Source organism: Zingiber officinale, chromosome 7B (genome assembly GCF_018446385.1).
Source record: "Zingiber officinale cultivar Zhangliang chromosome 7B, Zo_v1.1, whole genome shotgun sequence".
Classification (NCBI taxonomy): Eukaryota; Viridiplantae; Streptophyta; class Magnoliopsida; order Zingiberales; family Zingiberaceae; genus Zingiber; species Zingiber officinale.
In genome coordinates, this window is record NC_055999.1 from 82,068,641 (window position 1) to 82,095,008 (window position 26,368).

The 26,368-nt window shown below is 35.1% G+C and overlaps 3 protein-coding genes and 1 long non-coding RNA gene across 5 annotated transcripts; 3 read left to right on the plus strand and 1 right to left on the minus strand.

The window, feature by feature from the left end:
- Nucleotides 1-2,092: 2,092 nt before the first annotated feature.
- Nucleotides 2,093-7,213, minus strand: LOC122006130 (F-box protein At5g39250-like). The gene is made up of 2 exons (XM_042561495.1): nucleotides 6,925-7,213; nucleotides 2,093-3,214 (listed from the first exon to the last, which is right to left on the minus strand). The coding sequence occupies exon 2, from the start codon at nucleotides 3,089-3,091 to the stop codon at nucleotides 2,333-2,335; it is 759 nt and encodes a 252-aa protein (XP_042417429.1). The 5' UTR covers nucleotides 3,092-3,214; nucleotides 6,925-7,213; the 3' UTR covers nucleotides 2,093-2,332.
- An 82-nt stretch (nucleotides 7,214-7,295) lies between these two features.
- LOC122006129 (putative pentatricopeptide repeat-containing protein At5g40405) lies at nucleotides 7,296-10,692 on the plus strand. The gene is made up of 3 exons (XM_042561494.1): nucleotides 7,296-8,978; nucleotides 9,346-9,483; nucleotides 9,616-10,692. The coding sequence occupies exon 1, from the start codon at nucleotides 7,335-7,337 to the stop codon at nucleotides 8,910-8,912; it is 1,578 nt and encodes a 525-aa protein (XP_042417428.1). The 5' UTR covers nucleotides 7,296-7,334; the 3' UTR covers nucleotides 8,913-8,978; nucleotides 9,346-9,483; nucleotides 9,616-10,692.
- A 1,035-nt stretch (nucleotides 10,693-11,727) lies between these two features.
- On the plus strand, nucleotides 11,728-19,567 carry LOC122006132 (flocculation protein FLO11-like). The gene is made up of 5 exons (XM_042561497.1): nucleotides 11,728-12,046; nucleotides 12,159-12,249; nucleotides 14,054-14,174; nucleotides 17,705-18,742; nucleotides 18,884-19,567. The coding sequence occupies exons 1-5, from the start codon at nucleotides 11,872-11,874 to the stop codon at nucleotides 19,292-19,294; spliced, it is 1,836 nt and encodes a 611-aa protein (XP_042417431.1). The 5' UTR covers nucleotides 11,728-11,871; the 3' UTR covers nucleotides 19,295-19,567.
- Nucleotides 19,568-21,792: 2,225 nt separating this feature from the next.
- LOC122003867 lies at nucleotides 21,793-23,747 on the plus strand. 2 transcript variants are annotated; one of them, XR_006118131.1, is made up of 4 exons: nucleotides 21,793-22,457; nucleotides 23,200-23,320; nucleotides 23,419-23,494; nucleotides 23,577-23,747. It is a non-coding gene; the product is annotated as an uncharacterized LOC122003867 (long non-coding RNA). The 2 variants fall into 2 exon arrangements; XR_006118130.1 differs by lacking the exon at nucleotides 23,419-23,494.
- Nucleotides 23,748-26,368: the final 2,621 nt, after the last annotated feature.

Here is a 26,368-nt window from a genome sequence, read left to right on the forward strand (position 1 = left end):
GGATTTATGCCTGGAAGGTCGACAATAGAAGCTATACATTTTCTTAGACAATTAATTGAAAAATATCGGGAGCAAAAAAAGATATATACATAGTATTTATTGACTTAGAAAAAACTTGTAAAAGAGGCCCAAGAGAAATTATATGGAGAATTCTAGAAAAGAGAAGTGTTAACGTAACATATATTAAATTAATTAAGGGTTTATACAAGAATATAACGATTAGAGTAAAAACTTCAAGCGAAGTAACTAAATCATTTCCAATAAAGATAGAATTACATCAATGATCATCTCTAAGTGCTTATCTTTTTACACTAATTATGGATGAACTCACTACATATATTCAAGACATAGTACCGTGAAACATGTTGTTTGCAGATAATATTATTTTGGTAGATGAAACACATGAAGAAATATATGGAAATACTAGATATTAAATTAGAAGGAGTAAATATTAAATTAGAATCTTGGCAGAAAACACTAGAAGGAAAATGTTTAGGTTTAGTAGAATAAAGACAGAATATATGGAATTTAAGTTTAACAATCTTAGATATAATGAGACAATTGTTAAAATAAGAGACAACGAGTTGCCCGTAATTGAGAGGTTCATATATTTAGAATCAATTTTACAAAATAATGGAGGGAATGAGAGAGATGTCTTACATAGAATACAAGTAGAATGGTTGAAATGGAGGAGAGCGTCGAGTATTTTATATGACCGTAAAGTACCTCTAAAATTTAAAGGAAAATTCTACAAAATCACAGTTATGCCTACTATGTTATATGGAGCTGAATATTGGGCTATGACTCGAGCACATGAGAAGAAGATAAGAGTTACAGAGATGAAGATATTAAGGTGGATGTGTGGACATACAAGAATGGACAGAATAAGAAATGAGAGTATTAAAGAAAAAGTCGGAGTTGCATCTATTGAGGAAAAACTTCAAGAAGCATATTTAAGATGGTACTGACATGTACTTAGATGATCAATAAACACTCCAGTTAGACGATGTGAAATTATGATAAATATGTATATCAAATGAGAAAGAGAAAGACCAACAAATACTTTATTAACAATAATAAAATAAGATAAACTTTATTTAAATATAGATAATGATATAATTGGAGATATATCTCAATAACGTAAAAATATCTATTTAGTCGACCTCACCTAATAAGATAAAACTTAATTATTGTTATATAATAATTTTTTAATTTATAATATTCGTTTAAATTGATCTCAACCATTATCAAGAAGTATAATGACTATAAATGCATCTCTCAAATTATTCTAAAAACAGAGTTATTTTTTTTTTTTTTCAAATCCTCTCAATCTATCTTAACTTTTATTATGCGAGTCTTTTGCCAGTTAAATTTGTTTAGCAACTTAAAAAAAAAAAAAGATATTTAAGTGTCGCTCGGATAAGTCATACTAAAATAATAAAATTAAGCTTGCGACATTTAAGATAAATGGTTGGGAAGGATAATTATTTATTAATTTAAAAAAATAAATCACAGGTATAAAATACGTGATATTTATCTATAGCAACTTTAAGTGGTGGATCTAGATAAAAAAAGAAGGATCCAGATAAAAAAAAAGAAGATATTCATAAAAAGAAGTTGAAGTTTATCTTTTTTTTCGTTGCTCCTATACTAATGAAATTTTCTAGAAATAAAGGGTGTTCAAGTACACTCCGCTCCTCCTAGATCTGCCACTGGCAACCATTAATCTTAATTACCAACTACATAATTATTTAAATATTTTGGGTAATAAAAATACTTATTAGGGGGAATTGTTCTAAAATATGCTTAAAAATTGAATGTATCAAAAGGTAAGTGTCCGGTGACCACTATTTTTTATTTTTTATTTTTTATGTAAACATAACTAAATCAATAAGGATCTATTTAATACTTTTTTACATTTTTTTATAAAAACAAATTTGTACTTTGTTAAGTCCACTACCTAAAATAAATATATTATAACATCAAAATTTAATCAAAACCATATGTTCTTGTGGTCCAAACCTTAGTTTAATCACATCTCACCCAATTTGCCCCACATTTAGCCAAATAAAAAACAATCAAATTCCCCTAGTTTTCCAAATGACGAGCATCAATATGAGTAGAACATTGTTGTCCCTTTTCATTACATTGAAAAGGCTACAGCTTTCCCATAATATATCAACCAATACAAGGAGAAATCACTTACCCGTGAATCATCATTATCTTAAAGTTACAAACCAAACTTATTAATATTACGAATACTTCGTCAGACATTTCAACAATGTAGTTAATCCTTCTGGTCATTTACAGTTAAAATGAATCTAACTCGGATCTACTTCCAATCAAGTATGTCCAAGAGCCAGAGGACTTCGTTCTCAGAGCTTGCAGCGTCACAGAAGTCTATCTCAATGCCAAATACACCCGTAATACTATGGTTGTTGTTAGCCATAAACAGCAAGGAAATCCAAGCCCTTATTCCCGATATGAATGGATATCCTGGTGCAAAGTTGAGGTAGTCATAAGCCAGTGCCCTTGATGCATCGCCATCAATATATCCAAACACGGATTGGTTTACGACTCGTGCCATTTGGTTGGTATCTTTGCGACCAACAAGGACCGACACACTGATAGTTTGCTCCAATGAAAAAGAAAAATTTGGCTCAACCTGCATCACCATCTTGTAATCATCACTTTCCAAGTGTTCTTTGAGTGGATCAGGTATCCCTGAAGGCGGGTTTCTTATACCTGTCTGAAGCACCGTACCTGAGACAGCTTCAGAAAATATCAGTGTCTCTTCAGACCAAAGGTCAATGAAGAATTCCAAGTCATGAAAGGAAAGCCTCGACTGAGGAAGGGGTTGAGGAGGTTGGGATCGGCCAAATGTCACAAATAGCTTGTGGTAACTTATGGCTGGTGGAGGCCTTTTGCAAATGGAAGGCCATCTCTTGGCACAGATGCACTTCCAAAAGTAGTCATCTCCAGCGATGTCTCTCCATTGACGACATACCAGCTTGCACGAAACTAGATCTTCACCATCGAGCAGTGGAAAGACTGCCTTCAAAACTTCGCTTGACAGTGAAGTTTTAGCCATTATGCATCAGCTCTGTATAGCACAAACAGGCAAAAGGGTAAAAGTACGAATAGCTCCAGATCAATGCCAAAAGCTTCTCATTCAAATGTTGCTGAGCCCCGAGTGGTGAAGTCCAGACACTACCTGCAAATTGTTAAAGATAACAAACTATAGTTTACACATCTATCCTTACAAATTTTGAGTGTATCATATTGGGCTCTCTAAATTCCAAATTCACACATATCATGTAATATGTGGCTATTTTGAATAAAAAGAAATAAAATGATAATAAAGATAGGTTTGTGTTTAGTGTTTATAATGATGGAAGGAATTGAAATCAATAGAAAAATACAAATCTCAGTGCTTGTTGCAGATTTCAATGTTTGTCTCCTTGACCAATCTTTTATTTACGCATAGACATTATTGAAAAAAAAAACAAATTGTAATAGCTCATTTCCTTTGTTTTCTTTCCCTCCGAAAAGGTAAATCCCGTATTAATGTGCACAATACCATAAATATACAGAAGAAGCTAACTATAATTCACCAATGTAATTACAATTTCAACATCACTACAACTCTTCTTTTCTAATGGTGCATTTGGTTCTAATGATTGATTTGGTTTGCAAGAATATTATTGTATTTCTTAAGAATTTTCATAGAATAATTATTATATGTTCGGCTATAAAGTGAATTTGGAATACCAATTCTTGTAAAATTCTTATTGCTTATGTTCCATAGTTATACCTTTCGCCATTATAAGAGAATATTCCAACTTAATTCAATTATCCAAAGAATATATACATTAAATAAACAGGTTGGTAGAAAGGAGACGGAGAAAAGGAGGGAGAGGGGGAGAGAAAGGGAGGGGGCAAAAGTAATAAAAAAAAAGTGTCTATTTAGAATAGGAGAGAAAGAGGAATTAAAAAATTTCATCTCTACCCTTCTTCACTCTCTTCTTCTCTAGTCAGTTTGGAAAGGCAATAACATTGGCTGATGTTCTGCTATGGTCCAACAACTCACCATGATCCACCACCCAGTGGTGGCCTAGCCATGGTCCAACCATGACTGAAATGGTTTGATATTCCGACATCCACTTGCTTATAATGGTTCGACTATGAGATCTAGTGGAGTAAATTGGTTCAATGAACAAATCTAAGGGTTGGATGGTCCGTTGACAATCTATGGCAGTCGGTGATGGCCTAAAAAATAGTTAATCATGGATGGTGGTGGTTCGTTGTTCAACGATGAGCAATTACTAATAAAGAAAGGGTATTGGTCTTATCATCCATTTTAATAGAAAAGGCCAACGAATCCCACCATAGGTCCCTTCTCTCCATAATTTCTGTCCCTTCATTTTGACTCCCTTTGGTCTTCCTTTACCTCTCACATTTTCACTTTAATTGATTCGCGTCTAACTAATACACTTAATATTCATCTGCTGAATATCAGAATGTCATGACCCAAATGGCTCCCAACTCTTATGTGGTTGGTGGAATCCTCTTGCCATCATCAAAATCTATTGACATCCTCTATGTCAAATGTTGATCCATTTGATAAAATACCATAGGATGCATTCACACGATATGACTCAAAACTAAGTATTGATTATTAAATATGCAGAAACAAGTAAAATAAACACAATTTAACAATGAATATATCTAAAAGTACAGAGAATCCATAAACTAAAAAATCATAGATATCTAAAGTAGACAATATAAGCAAGTGACAAACTCTCATCAAGGAGCAAATAATCTCCCAAAACCCCAGCAGAGAGAAACCTAATGTTTTGGTTAGATACACCAAAGCTTGTCTTAGGTAAATCTAGAGGAAAGACAACAGAGGATGTCAGAAAATAGAAAATAGAAAATAGCTAATAGGAATGCACACTATGCCATGTGTAATAAGAAGATGAAAAATAAACGGGCATGCATGAAAAAAACTAGCAAAGTAAGCATATGAGAATCTTTTAATCTGATAGCATCATGAATTAGTATAGTATTTTTTTTAAAAAAAATATTTTTATAGCAAGATTTAGCATGTGGCCTTTCGGTTTTCTTCTTACTATTTGAAGGAGAGAGATGCTCCCTATATGCACATAATGGGAACAAATTCCCTGTTGAACAACCTGCACACTAATTATCAATAGAGTGTGACATACTATTAAAAGCAAAAGAGAGATCAATAAACAAGTAGTATTTATCCTTTTTAGCTCTAGTTAACACACAAGATGTATCTGAATCAATAATACTAGTAGCAAATAATGGCAAAAGAAAGTTATATCATAAACATGACAATGAGTTTAAGCAAGCTAAATATATAACATGTGTTATAATAAAGCATAAGGCAATTAGATATAAAATAAATTATATCTAATATGATGCTTATAATCAAAGGAAATAGCATAAGAGTTACAAAGCTTAATGAAAACACTCAAAAAGATAAAGAATAAATAAGGTAAAAGGGTACTTGCTCCATCAATTAGGATTCCTAATTGACGCTCACTAGCTTCTCCATAATCCCTAAAATTAAACACTTCTTAACTCAACTAGTCAACAGGGTCATCTACTCTTCAATTTATCATTAAGGATTAGCTTCAATAGCTAAATTAGAAAGTTAGTGTCACTCAGTGTCAGCAAGTCATAATATATTAGTAAGCATCACAATAGCTACCCATAGCTAGTATAGACTTGGAGCTTCTTTTATCCATTAATAGATACATTTATTCAATATAGTACATAACAAGATAATATTTTAAAATTTCATTTTATCTTTTAAAATCTAGTCGCTCATAAGCCATGATTAGTACCATTGAAGGGGAGTCATACAAAACTGAATTTAAAAGGATTGAAGATTTTGTTTTGTTTTTACATATCTAGCCAAGGCTAAAACATAATCTTAGGACCACTATTGTTCTGTAGATAAAAGCCTCTATTTAATTCCCTAAAATTCCTTTGCTCAACTACACATAAATACACAACTATATTGTTACTAAGTTCCTTTTCAGCCTTCTCTAAAAGCTTTAAACAAATATATTAGGTCATATCAATTTGCCAACTCACTCCCTACCCCCGATCATACTTCTAATTTGATAGAGAAAGCCCATAACAAAGACAGATCCTACCACAACAAAGGTTAACAACGATATTCATACTGAACTGACAAAAATAGGACAACAATGTTCATATTGTACTGACAAAAGGTTAACAACAATGTTCATACAGCAGAGACAGTTCCTACCACAGAAATAGTACTGACAAAAGGTTAACAACAATGTTCATATTGGTAGTAAATGATACGGTTATTTCGTAGTCAAGGAAAACATTTCAGCAAACCTGTCCTCACTAGTAAAACTTTGAAAGGATACATAATTGCAATTAGAACAATAACAAAAACTATTAACTGCATGATGATTAATCTCGTGGCTTTAGGATTACATCAATTTACATATTTCTAGAATATTAACCACCAATTCCTCTGTGTCACAGGAGAAAAATCTTTTGGATTAATTTCCATGTAATGGTGATCAAGGAATGAGGATCCTATGTTCGACCCCAAATAGTCAACATGGCTCGATAATGGTGACGATTACGCCAACTACCCTACAGTATTTGCAATACAACAAATCATAGCAAAAATTTAAAATCTCGCTAACACACAGATCAAATCTCCTGCTAAAAGAGGGATCACGCAAACCAATTCTAGCTGTAAAAAGATGTCATAACGATAACTAAAATCAAGTAAGAAATCAATCACACTATCATCCAACTTGCTTGTAAACTTTCGAAGAGTCTACTGTACTGACGAATCGAACAAAACAGCAATCGGTAGCCCCGAAGGAAAGGTGAAAATACTACCGACGAATCGAGCAGCCGCCGCGAAGAGAAGATCGCAGAATCTTCAAATCAGCAGGCCCGAGGGCAGATTTGCTGGTGGGTTTGACTGTGCAACGGGGGAAGAGGATTGCCTCCGGCGAAAAGCGTTGGATCGGGAGGCGACGACGCCGTCGGTCGGTCGGTCGGTCGGTCGGTTTTTCGTCGGAGAAATAAATCGCCCCCAAAGTCGCAAATGCTACCTTCTCGGCTCGTGCGACTTTACCGCCCCCATCTATTGGTCGAACAGGTGGGCTCCGTAGTCAATTTGCCTATTTCTCCACAGCAAGTGCGCCATGCTAAAATAAGGAAAAAATAATGTTTTTTTAAAAAAAATATTTAGCAATTATACAATATTAATCAATCAACCCAAACGAACACCGAAGTCAACCTTCATGCCTAAATCTTCACTTCTCTTCCCTCCAAAACTCTTCGATAGCCTTTCCAGAAATGTCTGCCGCCGCCATTTCCTCCATGCTTCTCACGCTCCGCCTCAACCCAGCAGCAGCGCCACCACAACCGCCGCCATCCTCCAACAAACCCTCTCCCACTTGCTCGCTTCCACCACCAGCGGACCCTTCGTCGCCGCCGCCACACTCCAAGAACTCGTTGACGTCTCCCTCTCATCCCATGGGTTCCGTCTCCTCCCCCTCGCCTTCGCCCAAATCCGGCACCTCATCGACACTGACTCCTGTAATTGCCTCATCAAATCCTACATCCGATCCAACGACCACCACCGCTCTGTTCTTCTCTTCGTCGCCATGCTCAAAGCTTCCGTCTTCCCCGACCTCTTCACGTTCCCTCCTCTGATCAAGTCCGCCGTGCAGTTACACCTCCTGGGATTTGGCCTCTCCCTCCATGGATGCGTTACTAAGATTGGCTGTGACTCAGATGTCTTTGTCAACACTGCTCTTGTGTCGATGTACTGCTCATTTGGCCACGTCCGTGATGCAGAACGTATGTTCGACGAAATGCCCCACAGAAACTCAGTTACTTGGAATGCGATGATTACTGGATATGTCAATAATAGGCGGTTCAGAGAAGCACACGAGCTGTTTTCCAGGATGATTAGGTCTGGGTCTGAGCTCGGTGAGGTGACAATGGTGTGTGCCTTGACTGCTTGTTCCCATCTTGGAGCTTTGAGACAGGGCATCTGGATTCACAATTACATCAAAAACCACAGGTTGACAGTTAATGTGTTTGTGGGGACTGCGCTAATTGACATGTTCATGAAGTGCGGGGTGGTTGATGAAGCAGTGAAGGTTTTCCGGGCAATGAGAGTGAGAAATGATTTCACTTGGAACACTTTGATGTCAGGATACGCCATGAATGGTGGAGGAGAAGCCGCTCTGGGGGTCTTTAATGAAATGATTGCCGAGAACATCAAACCTAATGGAATTACTTTCTTAGCTGTTTTATGTGCATGTTGCCATCATGGATTTGTCGACCATGGAAGAAAGTTCTTCATCAGCATGGAGAAGGATTTTGGATTGCAGCCTAGGATTAAGCATTACGGTTGCATGGTTGATCTTCTTGGGAGAGCTGGTTTATTGAAGGAAGCTTATGGTCTCATTCAAACTATGCCAATGAAGCCAGATGCTGCAATATGGAGGGCACTAGCTACTGCTTGTAAGATCCATGGAGATTTGGAGCTGGGTGGGCTTGCAATAAGAAAATTACTCGAGTTGGAGCCTTGTAGTGGAGAGAACTATGTCTTGCTGGTGAATCTTTTAGCTCGTGATCAAAGGTGGACTGCTATAGGAAAAGTGAGACAGATGATGAGGCAAAGAGGGATTAAGAAGGATCCTGGATGTAGTTCAATCGAGATTGATGGTGTTGTGCATGAATTTCTAGTTACTGATGTGTTTCAAAGGGATGAGTTGGGTGATATCTTTGCAATGCTGGTTAAGATGACGAGGGAATTGAAGTTGGCTGGTTATCGCGTGGACACGGACATGGTTTCTTATGATTAGGAGGAGGAAGGGAGGGAGATGTCTGTGATGCATCACAGTGAGAAGCTTGCGCTTGCATTTGGACTGGTAAGAACTTGACATGGATCGGATTTAAGGATAGTGAAGAACTTGAGAATGTGTGTGGACTGTCAATACCTTTTTTAAGTTTGTTTCAAAGGTCTTCTAGAGGAATAACAGGTACCATCATTTTGCTGATGGAATTTGCTCCTGTAAAGACTACTGGTGATGAAATTTTAGTTTTGGTTTTAATTGGTAATTATATTTTGAAATTCTAATCTGAGTGATTAAACTATATTGTGTTTGTTTAGGGAACAAAAAACAGTTGTTTCAATTTTATTTGGGAATTGTCATTCCCAATCTTCTTCACAGTATTGTTTTTTATACGGGAAAATATTATATTTACCTTGTGTAAGAAATATATTTAATAGTGCAGGAAAATGAGATTGGAAAAGATGCCTCTATATAGGAAACCGAACTGACCTTACTGATGGCTGGAGAGGCTTTGCTATGGATCACAGTTTGGAAGATGGGGATGCCGGCATTTGAATTGAGGAAATCTGCTAGATTTAAGGTATTCTCAATCTTGACACGAGTACTTCCAATTGTTTCATTGTAGTTTATGCATGACTTCTCTTAAATTCAAATAGATAGATGATGGAGTATCACCCACTTTTTATTATCCACCAATGTTATTTGATTGCAGATTTACATTGTAAAAGCCATTGGGAGCGAAGGAAAAGATTGCTGGAGATGTTGAAGGAGCAGAATCACCAGAAGAATCTCTAGAAGAAAACCAGCAAAGACTCATATGGCTGAATGTTCATATATAGAACAACTTTGGCTCTTCAGATGTTGCTGCTCGACAATTGGGGTACGTAATCAAGCTGCTTCAGTGTAATTTGTAGTTCTTGATTGTCAGTAAGATTGCTTTTTTGAGGATTAGTAAGGGCATTAGAGCAACTGTTGCATCTGCTAATGTAGTTAAACATTATGACCACCTGCAAACTATCCTTAGAAGATGTGGATTGTCTATACCTTACAATTCTAGCGCGAGACCGAGTTTTAAGTAAACATATCCTCTTATTAAAGCCATATAGTGTGATAAACAAACACAGACGTTTATTTTAGTATATAAGCATCATCTTTTTGTACATAATCACTAATGGTATTATGAGTTAAAAACTGAATTAACAGTGTTTAAGTCTGATGATTAGAATAGAATACAACACAAAAAAGAGTATCTCAATGAAGTGTATCATGCAGATGTGACAGGGATGATTGTGACTTAATAGGAACTATTGTCAAGAAGTATCTCAACGAACACTAAAAAAGAAATCATCATAATCACCAACCTAATCCTAATGCTTAATATTGGATTTTAAAAATCTTGAAGAGCTGATCAAAGTAATTGTCCTATTTTATGATCACAATGCAATCATTTCACTTCCTCCTTGCAATTGGGGAAATTAATATATTAAGAGTGCTCACTCGCCAATGGCTTATTTGGTGAAGTGTTACTTTCAGAAAGATACTTTTCAGAAAAAAATGTAAATAGAAGAGACTTGTGCGTGATTTGCTATCTTCCAATAATTAATCTGTCCTGCTGCCAATGGCACTGCACTATTCGAAATAAATGATTTTTTTTTGAAATTTCATGGCAACAATAAATAATTAACGACACTTAAAATTTTAAAAAAATTTAAAAGATGCACTTAATTTTTAAATGTTTTTAAAGCCTATTTATTTTTCATTTTATCTCTTCCACCAACCATTGCAATGTTAACTTTCAAAGAATAACACTATTTCACAATGAATTTTTTTTTAGAGAAATAATATTTATCTAGAAATTTTATTTAAAAAATTCATCTAGATAGACACATAAATAAATGATGGGATCCACAAAAAGTGAAATGATAGGTCCCATCATTTATATATCTATCTAGATGAATTTTCTAGATGAATATCATAACTCTTTTTTTTAAATACAACACTACAGTATTATTGATTTTACGGTTTATGCAATACCAAAGTGATTTTAATTTTTAAAATACAACACGACAGTGATGTTGATATTTGAAATGTAATACCAGTGGTGTCTTTTGAAAATTCCATATTCTTTGTTCAATTGCCGTAAATAATTTGGAAATCTTGAAGTCAGATGGAAAAGTTGAAATCTCATGGGCTTCGAATGCAATTAGAAGAATTCAGGGAGAAAAGACAAATTATGCTGCAATTCTCCATTTGATTGTGGACGTCAGTTGATCATCATCACTCTTCCTAGAGCGTGATGGGGAAGGAACAGCAGATCTGCAGTCCGTCGAGCTGCCGTGCCCGGGCAGAAAAACAAACCCATCTTGTTTTTTGTTATCATTTAAAAATTAATTTAAAAGGTACTTTGTATTTAAAAATACTGTCGGTCAGTGTTATTATAATGGCTATGACGAAATATATTTCAACTTTACTATTTGAACATTTTTGGCATAATTATTTATAATATAATTGATCAAAATTATTAAGAGTAATTTTAACCACTCTCATAAATATAGTTTTGGCCAAAAATGTTATAACAATGTTGGACAAGGAGATTTTTATAATTTGAGAAAAAAAAGTCATTCTTTCTATTTTCGCCCTTCATTTTTCTTATCCTTCGGCTTCAATTTCAAGCCTTTGGCTTCAACTTTTTTAACTTATTTTATTTTTCTCCTTTTGCCATTTTTTTAATACATTTTTATGTTAAGAAAATCTTTTTTTCTAACTGTTTCTTCTGCTCAAAACGATAATTAATTTGGAGTTTCAGATGAAATCCACAGAATAATACATAGACTGGATCGACCTGTAAGCGTGCATATAATATGAACCCGAGCAAGCTTAATTTTTTGTAATCAAATGGCGTGTTCTTTCCTCCTCCTCCGCCTCTTTTGGATCCGATCTCAAACGTCCTCTTGATGACACTAGCAGAATGAGCCGAGTCTACAAGGATTTCCCGTCGTCGCTGCTTCTGAGGCGAGGGCCGGGCCTCGCAGTCGGAGGACGGCTTGCGGCGGAGGGCGATAGCCTGGAGCTGGATCTCTTCTCAGCCACCCGCTTCACTGGTCCTCCGCTCGGATCTGGACCTGGATCTGATAACCTCGAAGGTATCTATTTTCACTTTATTTCTAGTTGTTGCTTCCCCTTTTGCTATTCTGCTACAACTGGTCATTCTTTTCCTCCTCTCTCTTTTTTTTCCTTCTGCTGGTTCGCTTGTAGAATTTAGCAAGTCGGTTGCGCAAGCTAGGTTAGGGAGGAGCGGCATGGATGATCTTCTGGATGCGGAGCTCGGGAAGCACGATTACGATTGGTACTGTTGCAATTTATGTCTATTGTAGTTTCATGGCACTATGGCAGCTTTCGTGAAAATTTCTGATCATTGATGATGAAAGTTGCAGCTTCTTTCGTTAAATGACTGGCCTAGGTCGTTGTTATACTTGTTGCCTGCTGTTAGGCGATGTGGATGATTTACATATTTAGAAAGAAGCCCATTAATTATAATTTCATATGCGGACGTGCATTAGTTGATTAATGATTCTTTCTGCATTTTGGAAGGCAGGAAAAGAATAATGAAGGAATGACTCTTGTACGTGCTTTCTTTGTCTGACTATTATGTTTGATTGCTCTAATGGATTTGTTTTATTTGGAAGCATCCTCCTTTTCAGATAAATTTTCTGCCATTTTAGTCAAAAAAAAAAAAGGGGTTCATGTTTTGTCTCATCTGATTCTATCAGGGAACTTCTGAAATTTGTATTCCAAATCTTACAATTGACCTTGATCAGAGATAAATAAATTAGGTAAGATTAGACACCATTAAATCTGTATAACTCATTTGATATCAACGTAACTTAGATCAGCTGGATATTGATGACAAATCTGATCTGTGGCCCCTTTAAGGTGTGATGGATAGTTTATAGGATCATTTGTTCAATAAATTTGATATGGGATCCACAAACCTAATGTGTATTTTTCAAATAAATTGGTACCCAGCAAAATCTTTTGGAGTTTGTTGGAAAAACTTGATAATCTGAACTCCAATTGGAATTGACTAAAGTTCATCTAAAATCCGATGGTTTGATTGATTTGTTCCAGAATCTAACTTGTGTTACTGATTATTCATGCACTAAGAAGTTAGATAGGCTACTTTGAGGGAACAAGAAATCAAATAGTTTCTTCAAACATATTTACCACTCCTGTTGAGGTGAGAAGGCGTGAGCAGAGATTTGATTTGTGCAGCAATATGGTTGGCGCACATGATGAGGAGAAAAAGGCAGATAGGAGGACATGATAATTCACTTAGGAGAAGACGAATTTGATTAGGGGAGGTGGCAGCAGCCACCTTGGAAAATCCTAACCCTAAATGGAGTGTTCTGCTACTACGTGAATTGGGAAGAGGATACTATTACCTAATGTATAATCCTAATGACAAAACTCTAGACCTAGAGTGCCAATCTGGGGAGTAAACTTACTACATTTTTAACACCTAATAACTCACCTTTAACAGATTCCGTTCATAAAATGTGGTTTAATAATTAGCTGGGCCATGATAGTACTCATGTAATTGGACTAATCCAAACCTTCTTTGTGCTGAGGGAAAGAATAATCAGGAACCCTTCAACACTTGTCATCAACTAACTTGTAAAAGTAACGTTCATATCCTTGCAAATGGTTTTAGGATTTTTTTTTTTCTTTTCTTGATGTGGACTTTCAACATTTTCATTTTCTTCCACTAAGAAGGCCCTAATATCATTCAAAAATCCCTGACATCTCTGTTAAACAGAAATACTGCACTTAAGAAGATGCACAACTCCATGAAGAACAACCCGTTGCAATTTTGCTTTGATTACCAACATCCAAAATGCTGCCAATTCTTCATAGGATCTCCATTTAGTATCTTATATGTAATAATATTAATTTGTTTGAGATGAAAGTTGAAACCACATACTATCACTAATTGTGCATTATAGTAATTTGTTTGTGATGGGAACATTACGTTTTATCTTTACCACCGCTTGACTGAATTGTTTGAGCGTAAACTGTATTTCTCTAACTTCTTTCTACTTTATTTCTCTTATATCATGAATAAACAACTTTCACAAATTGAATGTCAACAGGCTTCTAACTCCACCTGGAACTCCACAAGCTGCTCCTCTGGTTTCTAGCGAGAATCAAGTGCCTGCTGCCGCAGCAAAGCGAACTGTTGTTAGATCAGCTTCAACTACTAGAGCATCTAGGGTTAGTGATTAGTATCATATCATCACCTGAATTATCAATCCCTATTTAATTGTTATTCATTTTATTAAATATTTTTCTCATATTGAATATGATCATCAGTTAGTATTGTTTGTTTTGTTAAGACTTATCAGACAAGTTGTGAGCCTTATTTCATATCAAGTTAAAATTTCTTTTCAATTTTTTTTTAAAAGATAACTGCTATAGTTGAATTAAATGTTCTATTTTTGGCTTGCAACATTTTAACCTTGTGATTGATTATCTCATCTCTATGTTCTGAATACAATTTAACATGAGCAAATTTTCATTCCAGTTCAAATTTGTGAATTTAATACCTTCTTATTTCATTTGATCAATTTTTTTTTTAAGTCAGATAATTTTGGCAAATAACTCTTGTTGCTCGCCAAGGATGGAGTGAAATAGTTTCTAGTGGAATAACTCCTCTAGCAAGTTCTAGAAGAAAAAAGGATTATTTAACTTGCAAGTTCTTAGTAGAGGAAGTCTTTGCATGCAACTAGTTGCATGTGAAGACATAGTATGATGGCAGAGAGTGATTGAGAGCTTGAACAAATTTGCCACTCATTGTAAATGTTTAGGACTTGAACAAAGTGTCACTATTGGAAACTTCTAGGAAATTATGGTAGGATGAACCAAATCACGCATAGAATGAGTCAAGTTTGACTAGGCCATCGGTTTGATATTTCAAATGGGTTGTCTATATTCTTATTGAAGAGAAGCTTTTTAGTCGAATTGTCTGTGAAGTTATCTATGCTTAGTACTTTCTAGATTGATGGTTGCTGGGAAACTTTGCACTTAAAGCATGCTAAGTATGACAAGTGTTCTCTATTAATGCCTATATGGTGTTCTTGAGACATGTTGCAATAATGCAATTTGACATGATTTGGAATCTTCTACCATGTCAAGCTGCACAGTTGAAGTGTTTCGTTTTGATAAATTATCAAAATTCGATACTACTTAGCACAAATAATGTCTCTTGTGTTGTTGTGTCAATATCTCAATAAGTATCATGCCAACACTTTACATCTCCTGATATGCTACAACACAGGTTAAGATGAATTGAGATAATATTGTTACTTTTATATATTATGCCCATATAAGATAACGTAAAAACTATACCATTACAGTCACCCATAAAACTCAAAATTCAAATCAATAATTATATTATTTAAAGTGTCGCCTAACATTTATACTATGTGGTCAGTAAGGTGCTTTGACGAGCAATCTTGATCACCTAAATACTAAACCCTCCATCGGAAAAACAAGGTGAAATGGGTCTTGAACCCCTTTTGACCTTACTTCGACTAGAATACATAGAGTACAAGAATTTAGGGTGTGAGTTGGCAGTCGTGAGCATATCTTGATTTTTTGTGAGCATATATAGGAGTCTCCAACTCCTATTCATGACTGTTCTACTGATACCTTCATATAAGAGAGAGCAGCTAATTTAACGAATGTTTGCAGAGTCACATCTCATAGATCCACCATTTCTGATTCCTTCTATAGGTTTTTTTACCAAGCTTTTCCTATTTTTCTTTACATAGGAGTACAACCAAATCACCTTATGAATGGGTGTGACAATTCTTTTAAGGAATTCCATGCAGTTTTAAAATTTTATAGAAATACTCTTTGAGCCAACCAATCAACTTGTTATTAAGCTTTTAACTCCTTCAAGGGCCCACCTATCACACAGGTAGGGTCTCCATAGAAGGAAGACTACTTTTATGGACATCTCATTCTCCTTAATGAACATCTAAACATGTTTAACCAAGTATTGCTTTGTTAAGGCTATTCTTGTGTGTATATATAGCCTTCATATATATATTGTGTTTAAGTTAGGATTTCTTGTCCTATTTTGCCTTTAAATATAGGCGATGATTATTATAATAATAATAATAATTATTATCATTATTATTTCATGCATGGAGGCAGAGCATTTAAGTGTTACAACATATAAGAAGGCATTAAATATATATGGTTGCATGTTATGTAAGCTAAGCCCCCTGCATTTTTGTGTATCATTTTCATATGCAACCACCACCACATTTTTAAGGATACTAAAATATAAATTTCATGGGTTCTAAATAGTAACGTGCATACACAATTATACCCTTTTATAACAATGAAAATATTCTTGAATTTTTAAATAATCCTTTGTATGAAACTTAAACACATACCTTTTCCACGAATTGACAGCTTGCATATCTTTGCATCTTTAAGTGATATTTTTGATAAATTGCTCTCATAGGTGAAACAATAGTCATAATCATTAGAATCAAGTAATGTATCATGCATATCAGATCAAATATAAAAAGTAATGTATCATGCATATTGGATCAAGTATAAAAGAGAATAGGGATCTTATCGTGACTAACTGTAGAGAGCTCAAGTACCTTTTTGAGAGGCTTCAGAATCCGGGAAGTGCCAGTCACTAACCATATGCATCCTCCCCATCTTGATTAGGGGAATTGAATTAATATCTCTTTTCATCTCTGTATTAATTGCATGCATCTATAAGGGCATCATCTTACATCATAGAAATTAATTGCATGTATCCTTTGGGTTCCATGTCCAAATTAGAGACATGGAAGGAACCCAAAGGCAAGTCGAAATGCATAGGCCTAAGACAAAGTTCCGGCCCTCGTGTGGGTTTGATCCAGTTCTCTGCCCCAAAGAACACAACTGGTGTACTCCTGTTGTCAACACGTTGGTGCATTGATGCCTGTCATAGACCGTTTCAATTTTGAGCAATGAATAATGAAAGAACAATAGAATGGGGAGAAGAAGACATTAGAGCTCTCATGGAATTGGCTTTATTACTCATATCGAAGTCACTTTAACCCTTAGAGTGACCCCTCTTTTGTAGAGGGCAAGTGTCTCTTTAATGCACCAACAATTTCTACCCTGAGACATCATCACGAGGCTAATATTATCAGCTATCAGCCAAAGCAGATATTACCTCAGCTGCGTTTGACTGTGAGGGGTGTCTCAAGTAATTAATAATTAATGGGGTAACTCTATAGTAAATAACACAAAGGTAAACAAGGGAGTGGTAAACTTCTATTTTGCATAAATACAGTTTCTTCATCTAATCTTTAATTTGTTTATGGTTTATGCTTGTAACGTTTTGTTTCTCTTCACTGTAGTTAGTTTAACTCCTAGCTATCAATATCTGTCAGCTTCTTGTTATATTCTTATGCATCTTTCTGTTGGTTCTGTTTCCAGTTACATTACCATTACATACCCTGAACCTGGGAGTCCCTTATGCTAAGGGCCACTAGACCCTTTTTTTCTTTCTTGGAAATTTGAAGAAAAACAGACAGGATTCATATATAGTAAAAATTGAGATATTAAAGCTGGGAACTTTTTTTTTTTGAAATCTTTTAAGCATGTGTTTTATGTTTCCAATATTGTCTTATTACTTGCTTGGCTCGTTTTTTTTTTTTTGGTCAATCACAACCTGCTTTCTCGAGGAGATTTTTGAACACCATACTTTTCTGCAATCTATTGTGCAGCTATCTGTTTCACAAACGGAGAACAGCCATTCTATACGACCAGCCAGAAGTAGTTCTGTCACTCGAGCTTCTGTCTCATCTAGCTATTTATCCAATCACAATCGTACCTCAGTCCTGAACACTAGCTCTGCCTCAGTCACCTCTAGACCATCAACCCCTGTCAAACGGCCAGTTACCCCTTCTTCAGGAAAGATGCCAGTGCTAACATCTCGTTCTGTGCCAACACGTTCATCCACTCCTGTAAAAGCTAGATCCGCCTATGGCTCTCCAGTTGTTAAATCTGATCCATCACACAGTTCTAGGCCTGCAACTCCATCTAGGCCTCAAACTTCTAATAATACAAACTCAATCAATACTTCTGTAATATCCTCGTCAAGTTCTCGACCATCAACACCCACTAGACAAACCATTTCTCGAGCAACACCATCAGCACCAACAGCAGCAGGGCGCTCCCCCTCTGTTGGGAGGCTTCCATCTAGTATTAGCCGCATTCCATCTTCAACAACTTCTTCCCGTCCCAGCTCCCCAAGTCCACGGCCCCGGCCACTAGTAAATTCAGCATCTTCCTCTCGTCCCAGTTCACCAAGTCGACCTCGAGCTCCATTGACTCCAACATCCTCTCGTCCCAGCTCCCCTAACCCACGACCACGGGCTCCAGTGCGGCCAATTGATCTCCCAGATTTTCCCAATGATGTGCCACCAAACCTTAGGACAAAGTTGCCTGAACGACCTCTATCAGCTGGGAGGGCACGGCACGGAATGGCACTTACTGTCCAATCAAATTTGAAATCTGAACCAGTTGTTCCTTCAAGTTCAAACAGGAGGATTTCTTTACCAGTGGTTTCTCGGAGTAAGTTCCCAGAAAATTCACCCAAGCCACTCCATAGCAATGGACACTACAATTTACCAGAGAACCACAAGCCTGTGACAGCCGAAGCTGGACTTCGCCGGAGTCCTAAACCAGCTTTATCTACAGAAAATACTGGATTCGGAAGGACAATATCAAAGAAGTCACTCGACATGGCTATCAAGCATATGGTATGATATTCATGCGTTCAGCATTTATATCACTAGCATAAACTTTTCTTAATTACCCAGACTGATAAGGTAAACAAAGGTGTAGGTCATATATGCTATACAGATTTACTCTACTAAGAGCTACTTCCCTTTCCGGTGTAGGACATTCGACAAAGCTTGGGAGGTATTCGTGGTGCATCAATTTTTCCTCATAGTATTCGTTCTACAGTTCCGAAGAACCGGATTGTTCGTTCATCAGAAGCCATCGTTCCTGTCAGTAATGACGAAAGCTTTACTGAAAATGGTAGCTATGATGGAGCTATCTCAGTAGATTCCCATGTAGCAAGATCGCACAACATAAACTCCATCAAGTCTCCAGATATGAAAAATCTCACAACCATGGAGCAAATGAATGACCTAGATCTCTATGGTAGCTATAGGTATGATGCAATGTTGATGAAAGAGGACTTGAAGAATACAAATTGGCTTCTAAGCACGGATGATAAATCTGATCAAGGATCACTGTTTGAACACAGGTTTGAACCGCTACCCGAACTTTTTGATCCTCTATAACAATTCAGTTCATTGTCAGTCGAGTCTGTCATGACGATTTAATGTGCCATGTTCCACGCAATCTGTTTCTTGAAAGCTTGCTTTTTCTTGTCCACAACAGGATGCATTTTTTTTTATCGAATTGGATCAAAATGTGGTTCAATCTGCAATATTGTAACACCTTATTTTTTATTTGTTCTTTACAATTTTAATTCTGCTGGTAAATTGTACCTGGTATTGTATTCTGCATCAGCGATTAGTGGTTTAATAAACTTCTTCATCTTCTCAATCTAATTTAAAGATGTGTTAAGGGTTAATTTGAGATTATACTCTCAAAATTACTTTCCGAACTTATTTTTCTTTTCGAAACAATTGCCTTTAACAAATAGTATATACATTAAACAAAATACGCTTTGTAAACGAGTATTTTGATTGAATAATATATTAGTATTATAAAGATTGACGCTAAATATAATTCAGGGATATAGATCTCATGTATTACAAACGGTGAGGCATAAATAATACAATTATAAATTTCAAGATGCTAAAATATTAAATTAAATACCCCTTGTACAGTTGGAAACCACTCCTTGATTAATTAATTTTAAATGATTTCATTAATAACAAAAATCAGGGATTTATTAAAATTCTTTTGTGGCTAGGGTTATAAATAAATTAAGCGTTCGTGAATAAATTTAGTATTCGGCTTGGTAAAAGTTTCGTGAAAAAGTTTCATTTAATATACATAAAATTAATTAAACAAACAAACTTGAACAACTTGTTAAGTTAAATAAATAAGTTTGAACACATATATGTTCAGCTCGTTAACGTTCGAACAATCAAAAGTTTCAAACAATTAAATAATCTTGAATTGAAAGTTTGATAACATCTAAATGAACCAAGCTCAAGATAAGCTTAAATTGAGAGCTCAATAACATTTAAATGAACCAAACTTAAGCTAAGATATAAATAAACTCAAACTCATAAAAAATAAATCAAGGTAAACTTGAATAATTATTTCAAAAGTTTAGTTCATTTTAAATTTAGGACTTAACTCAATTATCTTATTAAATAAATTTGAACACCTCAAAATTCAGCATGACTTATTTACAGTTGTGTATGTGGCATAAGTTGTATGGAAGTGGTTGGAGGGCACAGTAAATGAATTGGAAGATAATAATAAAATATGTATCAATTAATAAGCCTAACTAAATTTTATCAATAATTTATGAATAAATTTATTTAATTAATTATATAAAATTTAATTATAAATTTATTTTTTCAAATAGATAAAATATATAGTAATTTATAAATTTTATAATTTAAATTGTTTATAATATATTTAAAAATATAAATTTTATGTGTTAGATAAAAGTTTGATCTAATTCATAAGTACAACATTATTACTAGTTAAGCTCGGTAAAAAGTTCAAACTCGGTTCAATTTTGATAAAAAATTTAATAAATAAATTTAACTCATTTACTTAGTTACTTTGGTTGATGATAGTTTACAAATAGACAATAAAGTGTATTCAACTTGCTAGTTTACAAATTTATATTAATAATAAATTAGATTATTAGGTAAATTTAAAATATAATTTATTCACTGATATGGAGGTAAGTAAGGATCGGGTCCTTGACCTGGTCAACAAAGAAGAAGTCATGTGGCAGGATCAAAGTTCGATCAATACAAGGACCATGTGACACTCATCAAGACTTGGTCAACATAACTTTCATGTGATGTATCAACAATCTCCGGCCTTCCGAGTTGATCTGATTTGTCGACCCACCAAGTTGTCAATCTTCCTGACTTTCGAACCGACCAACCTTCCGACTAGCCGAGTCACCGAGTTGTCAATCTTCTGAGTTTCCTGCATGTGACATTTACTAACATTAAAAGACATGTAGTAATGTCTCTTTAATGACCTTTAATGACACTTTAAGGGTAAGTCTCTTGGGCGTTTTCCTTTAATGACTCTATAAAGATGAATCTCTTGGGCTTTTCCTTATAAGAAAAGGAGAGGAGACTATTCAGGGGAGAGGGATTATGCTATCATCTCATATGATCATCTACTTTATGACATTTTTCTCGTCGTTTCTCCATTTTGTCTCTGTTAAATTTCCATGCTAACTTAGATATCGGAGTGATCTTGTCGGACCTCCTAGCACTATGTGAAAATGGACAATAAACTTAGTCACTGTTTACTTTGTTAATTAGTAATTATAAAGTAATATATAATAATTAATTTCGATAATAAATTATAGTAAATATGATTTTAGACTTCATAACTTTAAAAATATGGGTATCATTTCTAATTTTATCATCTAGCATTTTACTCCATAATATATATTTATGAAGTAATAAATTATAAAATAAAATTTATATGTCGATCATATAGTATTTTACTCCATAATAAATATTCATGAAATAATAAGTTATAAAATAAAATTTATAGGTCCAAGTGCAGAAATAATAAGTTGAATGAGTTAAAATTTATCCTATAACTTAAACCAGTTTATTAGTTTTTCCACCGAATCTATGCTACAACCTAAGTCCGCTGAAAGCATTACGTTTTTCTCCTTCGAGTTTTCTCACCGACGTCGACGCCCACGCCGCACCTTCTCCACCATTGCCTCACCACCAACGCTCGACGGCTCCATATCCACCCTCACCATCGTCGGCCGGTCTTCATCTTGCCTATTTTTCCCAAACCTCATCTCCGATCGGACGCCACCATCATCATCACCGGCACACTGAGGAAAGGGCTTCCCTCCCTTCGGTCATCGCCAATCACCTCACCCATCAAGGTAAGGGACTTCCCTACCTAATCTTCTTCTCTCCATCTTCTTTGGCAAGCATCAGCTGCAATCCATCTGCTCCATCCACCGGAAAGGAGTGGGGCTTCCCTTCCTCAATCGGGGGCCTCTCCTCCATCGATCAGCAACTTTCCATTATCCATTTGAGCAACTAATATTAGATTTGAAGCTCCAATGGATCTTCCCACAATTCCTCTTTCATCAGCCATCCACAGTTCTTCCACGGCTTCTCAGATAGGTCACCTCCAATCCGGATAGCAAGCAGTGCAGCCTTCATCTCGATCAAATCTGGATAGACTGAGCCTTGGGGTTTCCCTTTGGTGGAAAGCAGCCTTCATCCAAGATCTAGTTCCAATAGACCTTCCAAGGTCCGAACTGCAACTCCATTTCTTCTTCGTCAAGATCACAAGCTTGGGTTTGATATTTCCAATGCATTGTTTACTCTTCATTGTTGAATGGTTGTTTGTTCGGTTGATTGCTTGTTCATTGTAGGTTGAATTGGAACGAAATTCCTATTTAGGATTGCATTCACTTGGGTTCAGTTGATTCACGCTCATATTATGCTCGATAAAATGTTCCTTACATTGGTTCACTTTATGTCTCACAATTTCTTTATGGTAATGTCTTGTTTTGTTGAGTGTTAATCATGATGGTTTTTTGGTTGAAATACACTTAGCTTAGATTAGGTTAGATGTTTACTTTGCATTTTCATAAATTCATTCTCAGTTGTAGTTTAACATGTTCACAATTCGTTTAGTGCATTGCTATCATTTCCTTCTTGCTTGTAGTTTAGTGATTTCTTGTTTACGTTGATTTCCCTTCCTCATTCTTAGCATTAGAAATCTAAAATCCAAAACCCCAATTTCAAATAACTTGATCCTAATATTAGAATTCATCTACTATAATCCTCGTGAAATACGATCCGAGTTGCCCTATACTGCATCAGTGTAGGAAGGGGTTTCAATACTTTATTATTTGTAAATGTGTCATGATAACACATTTATTAATTTATTAGTATATTTAGATTTATAATTACTTTGTCATTACCTTGCAATTACCTTTACAAATACTTGATGAAAGAAAATAGAGCTGAGTATGTCTCATTTGTAGATCCAAGTCACATACCTACATGTGGTGTGGGCAAAGAAGGTAGTAAATTGTCACAACATATTGCTGCTCAGTTGGGAGTATTGAACAGAGATAGTATCTGCTTCATCCCATACAATACTAGGTAATATTTTAATTATTAATCAATTCCTACTATATACTAATTAATGTTATATTTTCATTTGTGTATGTACCATTGGATCCTAATTATAATTAATGAAGATAAGAATATGATACATTTATTAGACTCTTTGAGTAACAGGAATCGATACCATGCTTGGAAATCTATTGTGACCAAGTAGGTAGTAGATTCTGCTGATTGTGAATGCATTCAATTCATTAGATGTTGAAAAAATAACTTTATATTTTTTACAATGTAGTGGGGTCAAGATATACAATGCATCAAGGCGTATTTCAAAAGGATCAGATTTTAAACAATTGATGGTATGTATTGTAACTATGTATTTAAACATCAATTAATAATTCTTATTATCTGGATTGTGACTTATTGCATTATATTTTCAATTTCATTATGATAATCTAAAACAAAATGATGGTGTTGAATGTGAATATTGTGTAATGCGGTATATGAAAGAGATAGTCTTGGATGAAGAACCATAATTGGAGAGGAACATGAATTTCTTTTTTATAAAATATATTTTTTTATAAAATATTGAGTCATTTTGCATTAACCCTCAAACTTTTATTAATGCTTCAGTTTGCAGTATAAAAAAATAAACCGTATTACAATTAATCTCAGTATGATGAAATCAAAAGTGAATGGAGTGAATTCATCTACTTCTATATGTGTGTCTAAGTGTAGGTTGTGATATAAATTTTGGATTGTATTTAGAAATTTATGGATACAAAAACTTTTGGGTTATAGTTAAACATGTCTTTTATGAATATACTTTTGTGTTATATTTGATAGATATTTGTGATATATTTGTTCAATTTTGATGGTGAAAAATATTATATTGTAGTAAAATATTATGATATACACTTTTATCAATTAAAATTATATTTTAGTAAAATATGATCAATTACTTTGATACAATGAATAATGATAGAGTAATACAACATAAAATACTTTGATAAACTTAAATAGTAGCGTAGTTAAAGAAATTATTTACTTCGCTAATGATCAAAATTGTGAACTCATTCATATAAATTATTTCGCTAAATTAAATTTTTTATTGTAGTAAAATATACTCTATTACTATTATACTATGATAAAGTAATATAATAAAAAATACTTCGACCAAGCTAAATTATGCAGAAATGAAATTAAATATTTACTATACCAGAATACAAAAATTGTGAAGTCATATATATATTTTACTTCATCAATCAATGTAACCTATGAAATAATATATCATCAACCACTTTGGTATTTTTATTGACTTCGATGAAGTAATAGAGTCTTTTTACTTCAAAAACGGTTTAATTTTGAACCTATTTTGGACTAGCGATAGACTTCGGTAATTGCACGGCAAAATAATAAATTGACTCTTTTAATTCATGTGTGTCTATTTCGGTAATTATCTATCTATTACTTCAGATAATATACGAAGTCTATTACTGATTTTTACATAGTGCGACGAACCCTTTGATGTTTGTTGCTCTCTATAAGAAATCGTCATTCTATAGGAAGAAATCTAGGAGAAGGCTTGCTTGACGTTATCATTCTTAATACTAGGATGGAATTATGCTGCTACATCATCGTAGTGAGATATTCAAACTGGATTAAACTGACGTCGTATGTGGGAATGTGAGCACGTATCACTCCCAAAGTTTCTATTCAAATCATTTCCTAATCAAATTTGATATTTCTTCATCACTCCAATTCCTAAAATACTTAATAAATATTTTTCATGAAGATGTGCTAAACCCAGAGGTAATTAATACCGGTTCTATATTTTATTTTATCAATTTGTGCCTCCGTACACTTATTTTCTTTGCGAGTATTTTACCATGGTGATCGGCAAAACAAAGCTTTCTCCCTGTTGTGAATGGTGTTGTGGCAGCATTTTGTGGTCTGGAACCCAGATCTATTCACAGTCTGCGTTTGACGAATGATTACGAGGAACAATATGCTGCTTTGCATAGCAATGTGAAGAATTTGTAGAAGCATTTCTCATGGCATGTAAAAGCATCCCATGATACTTCAACATCACTGTTTTAGCTTCCTTGGGAATTTGTTCCGGACACATAAGCATAACACTTGATAGATAAAATACAATTACTACAGCTCGAGGGCCAACCCATGGTGGAGGAGGGTTAGCACACACCATCGGGGAAAGATCGCCATCGCCTCCTTCAACGGCTCGACGACAAGATGTAGGGCTCGGTTTTTTTGTCGACTTTATGGAGTTCCTCTAGGACGTTGTTCGCCTCTCCTTCAATGGCTCGGTGGCAAGATGCAGGGCTCAGTTTTACTGCTGATCTTGCTGAGTTCCTCCAGGAAGTCATTCGCCTCCTTCAAGGTCATTTCCGAGCAGAGTCATTGCTTGGCCACCCATCTCATCGTTTGATTTTTCAAACCGGAATTCTTTTTTTCCCTCTCATCCTTGGTGTTTCATTGACTACTGTTTCAGATCTTTCAATCCTTTCTTATCTCGTTGCACAATCATTCGTCGGATATGCATAAAGCTTGACAAGGAAGTGTTTTGATCTCTACACAATCTCGCATAAGGGTCGAGTTTCCTCCTGTAATAGTCCACCTAAGACCTACATAGTTCAGAAGAATTATGGTTGAAACTTATGTTAAGAACTGTGCTCAAAAGGACGACGTTTGCACAAATTGCATAGCATTGCTTTTAAGTTTCACTCCATGAGGTATTTCTCAGGACTTATTTAGAAATAGCCAAGTGCTTGGTTTGAACATGGAAAGGGATAAAGATGAAGAGAGAAGAGGGATTACTCCTGTCTTCATCTCTTGTTGATATATTTGCTATTAAAGGTACTCTCTACTTTCTTATATCCCATGGCAAATTAACACCTTGGATTGATCTTTCACACTGTCTCATCTAGTTTTTAAAACAAATTCTAAGTTCTTATTGAAAAGAATAATATAGATTATGTCTTTGATATACTCGGTATGGTATAATATATTGCTACCACTCTTATGGAATTATGTCTACTTCTCAAATAGAAGGATTAGTACTGATCT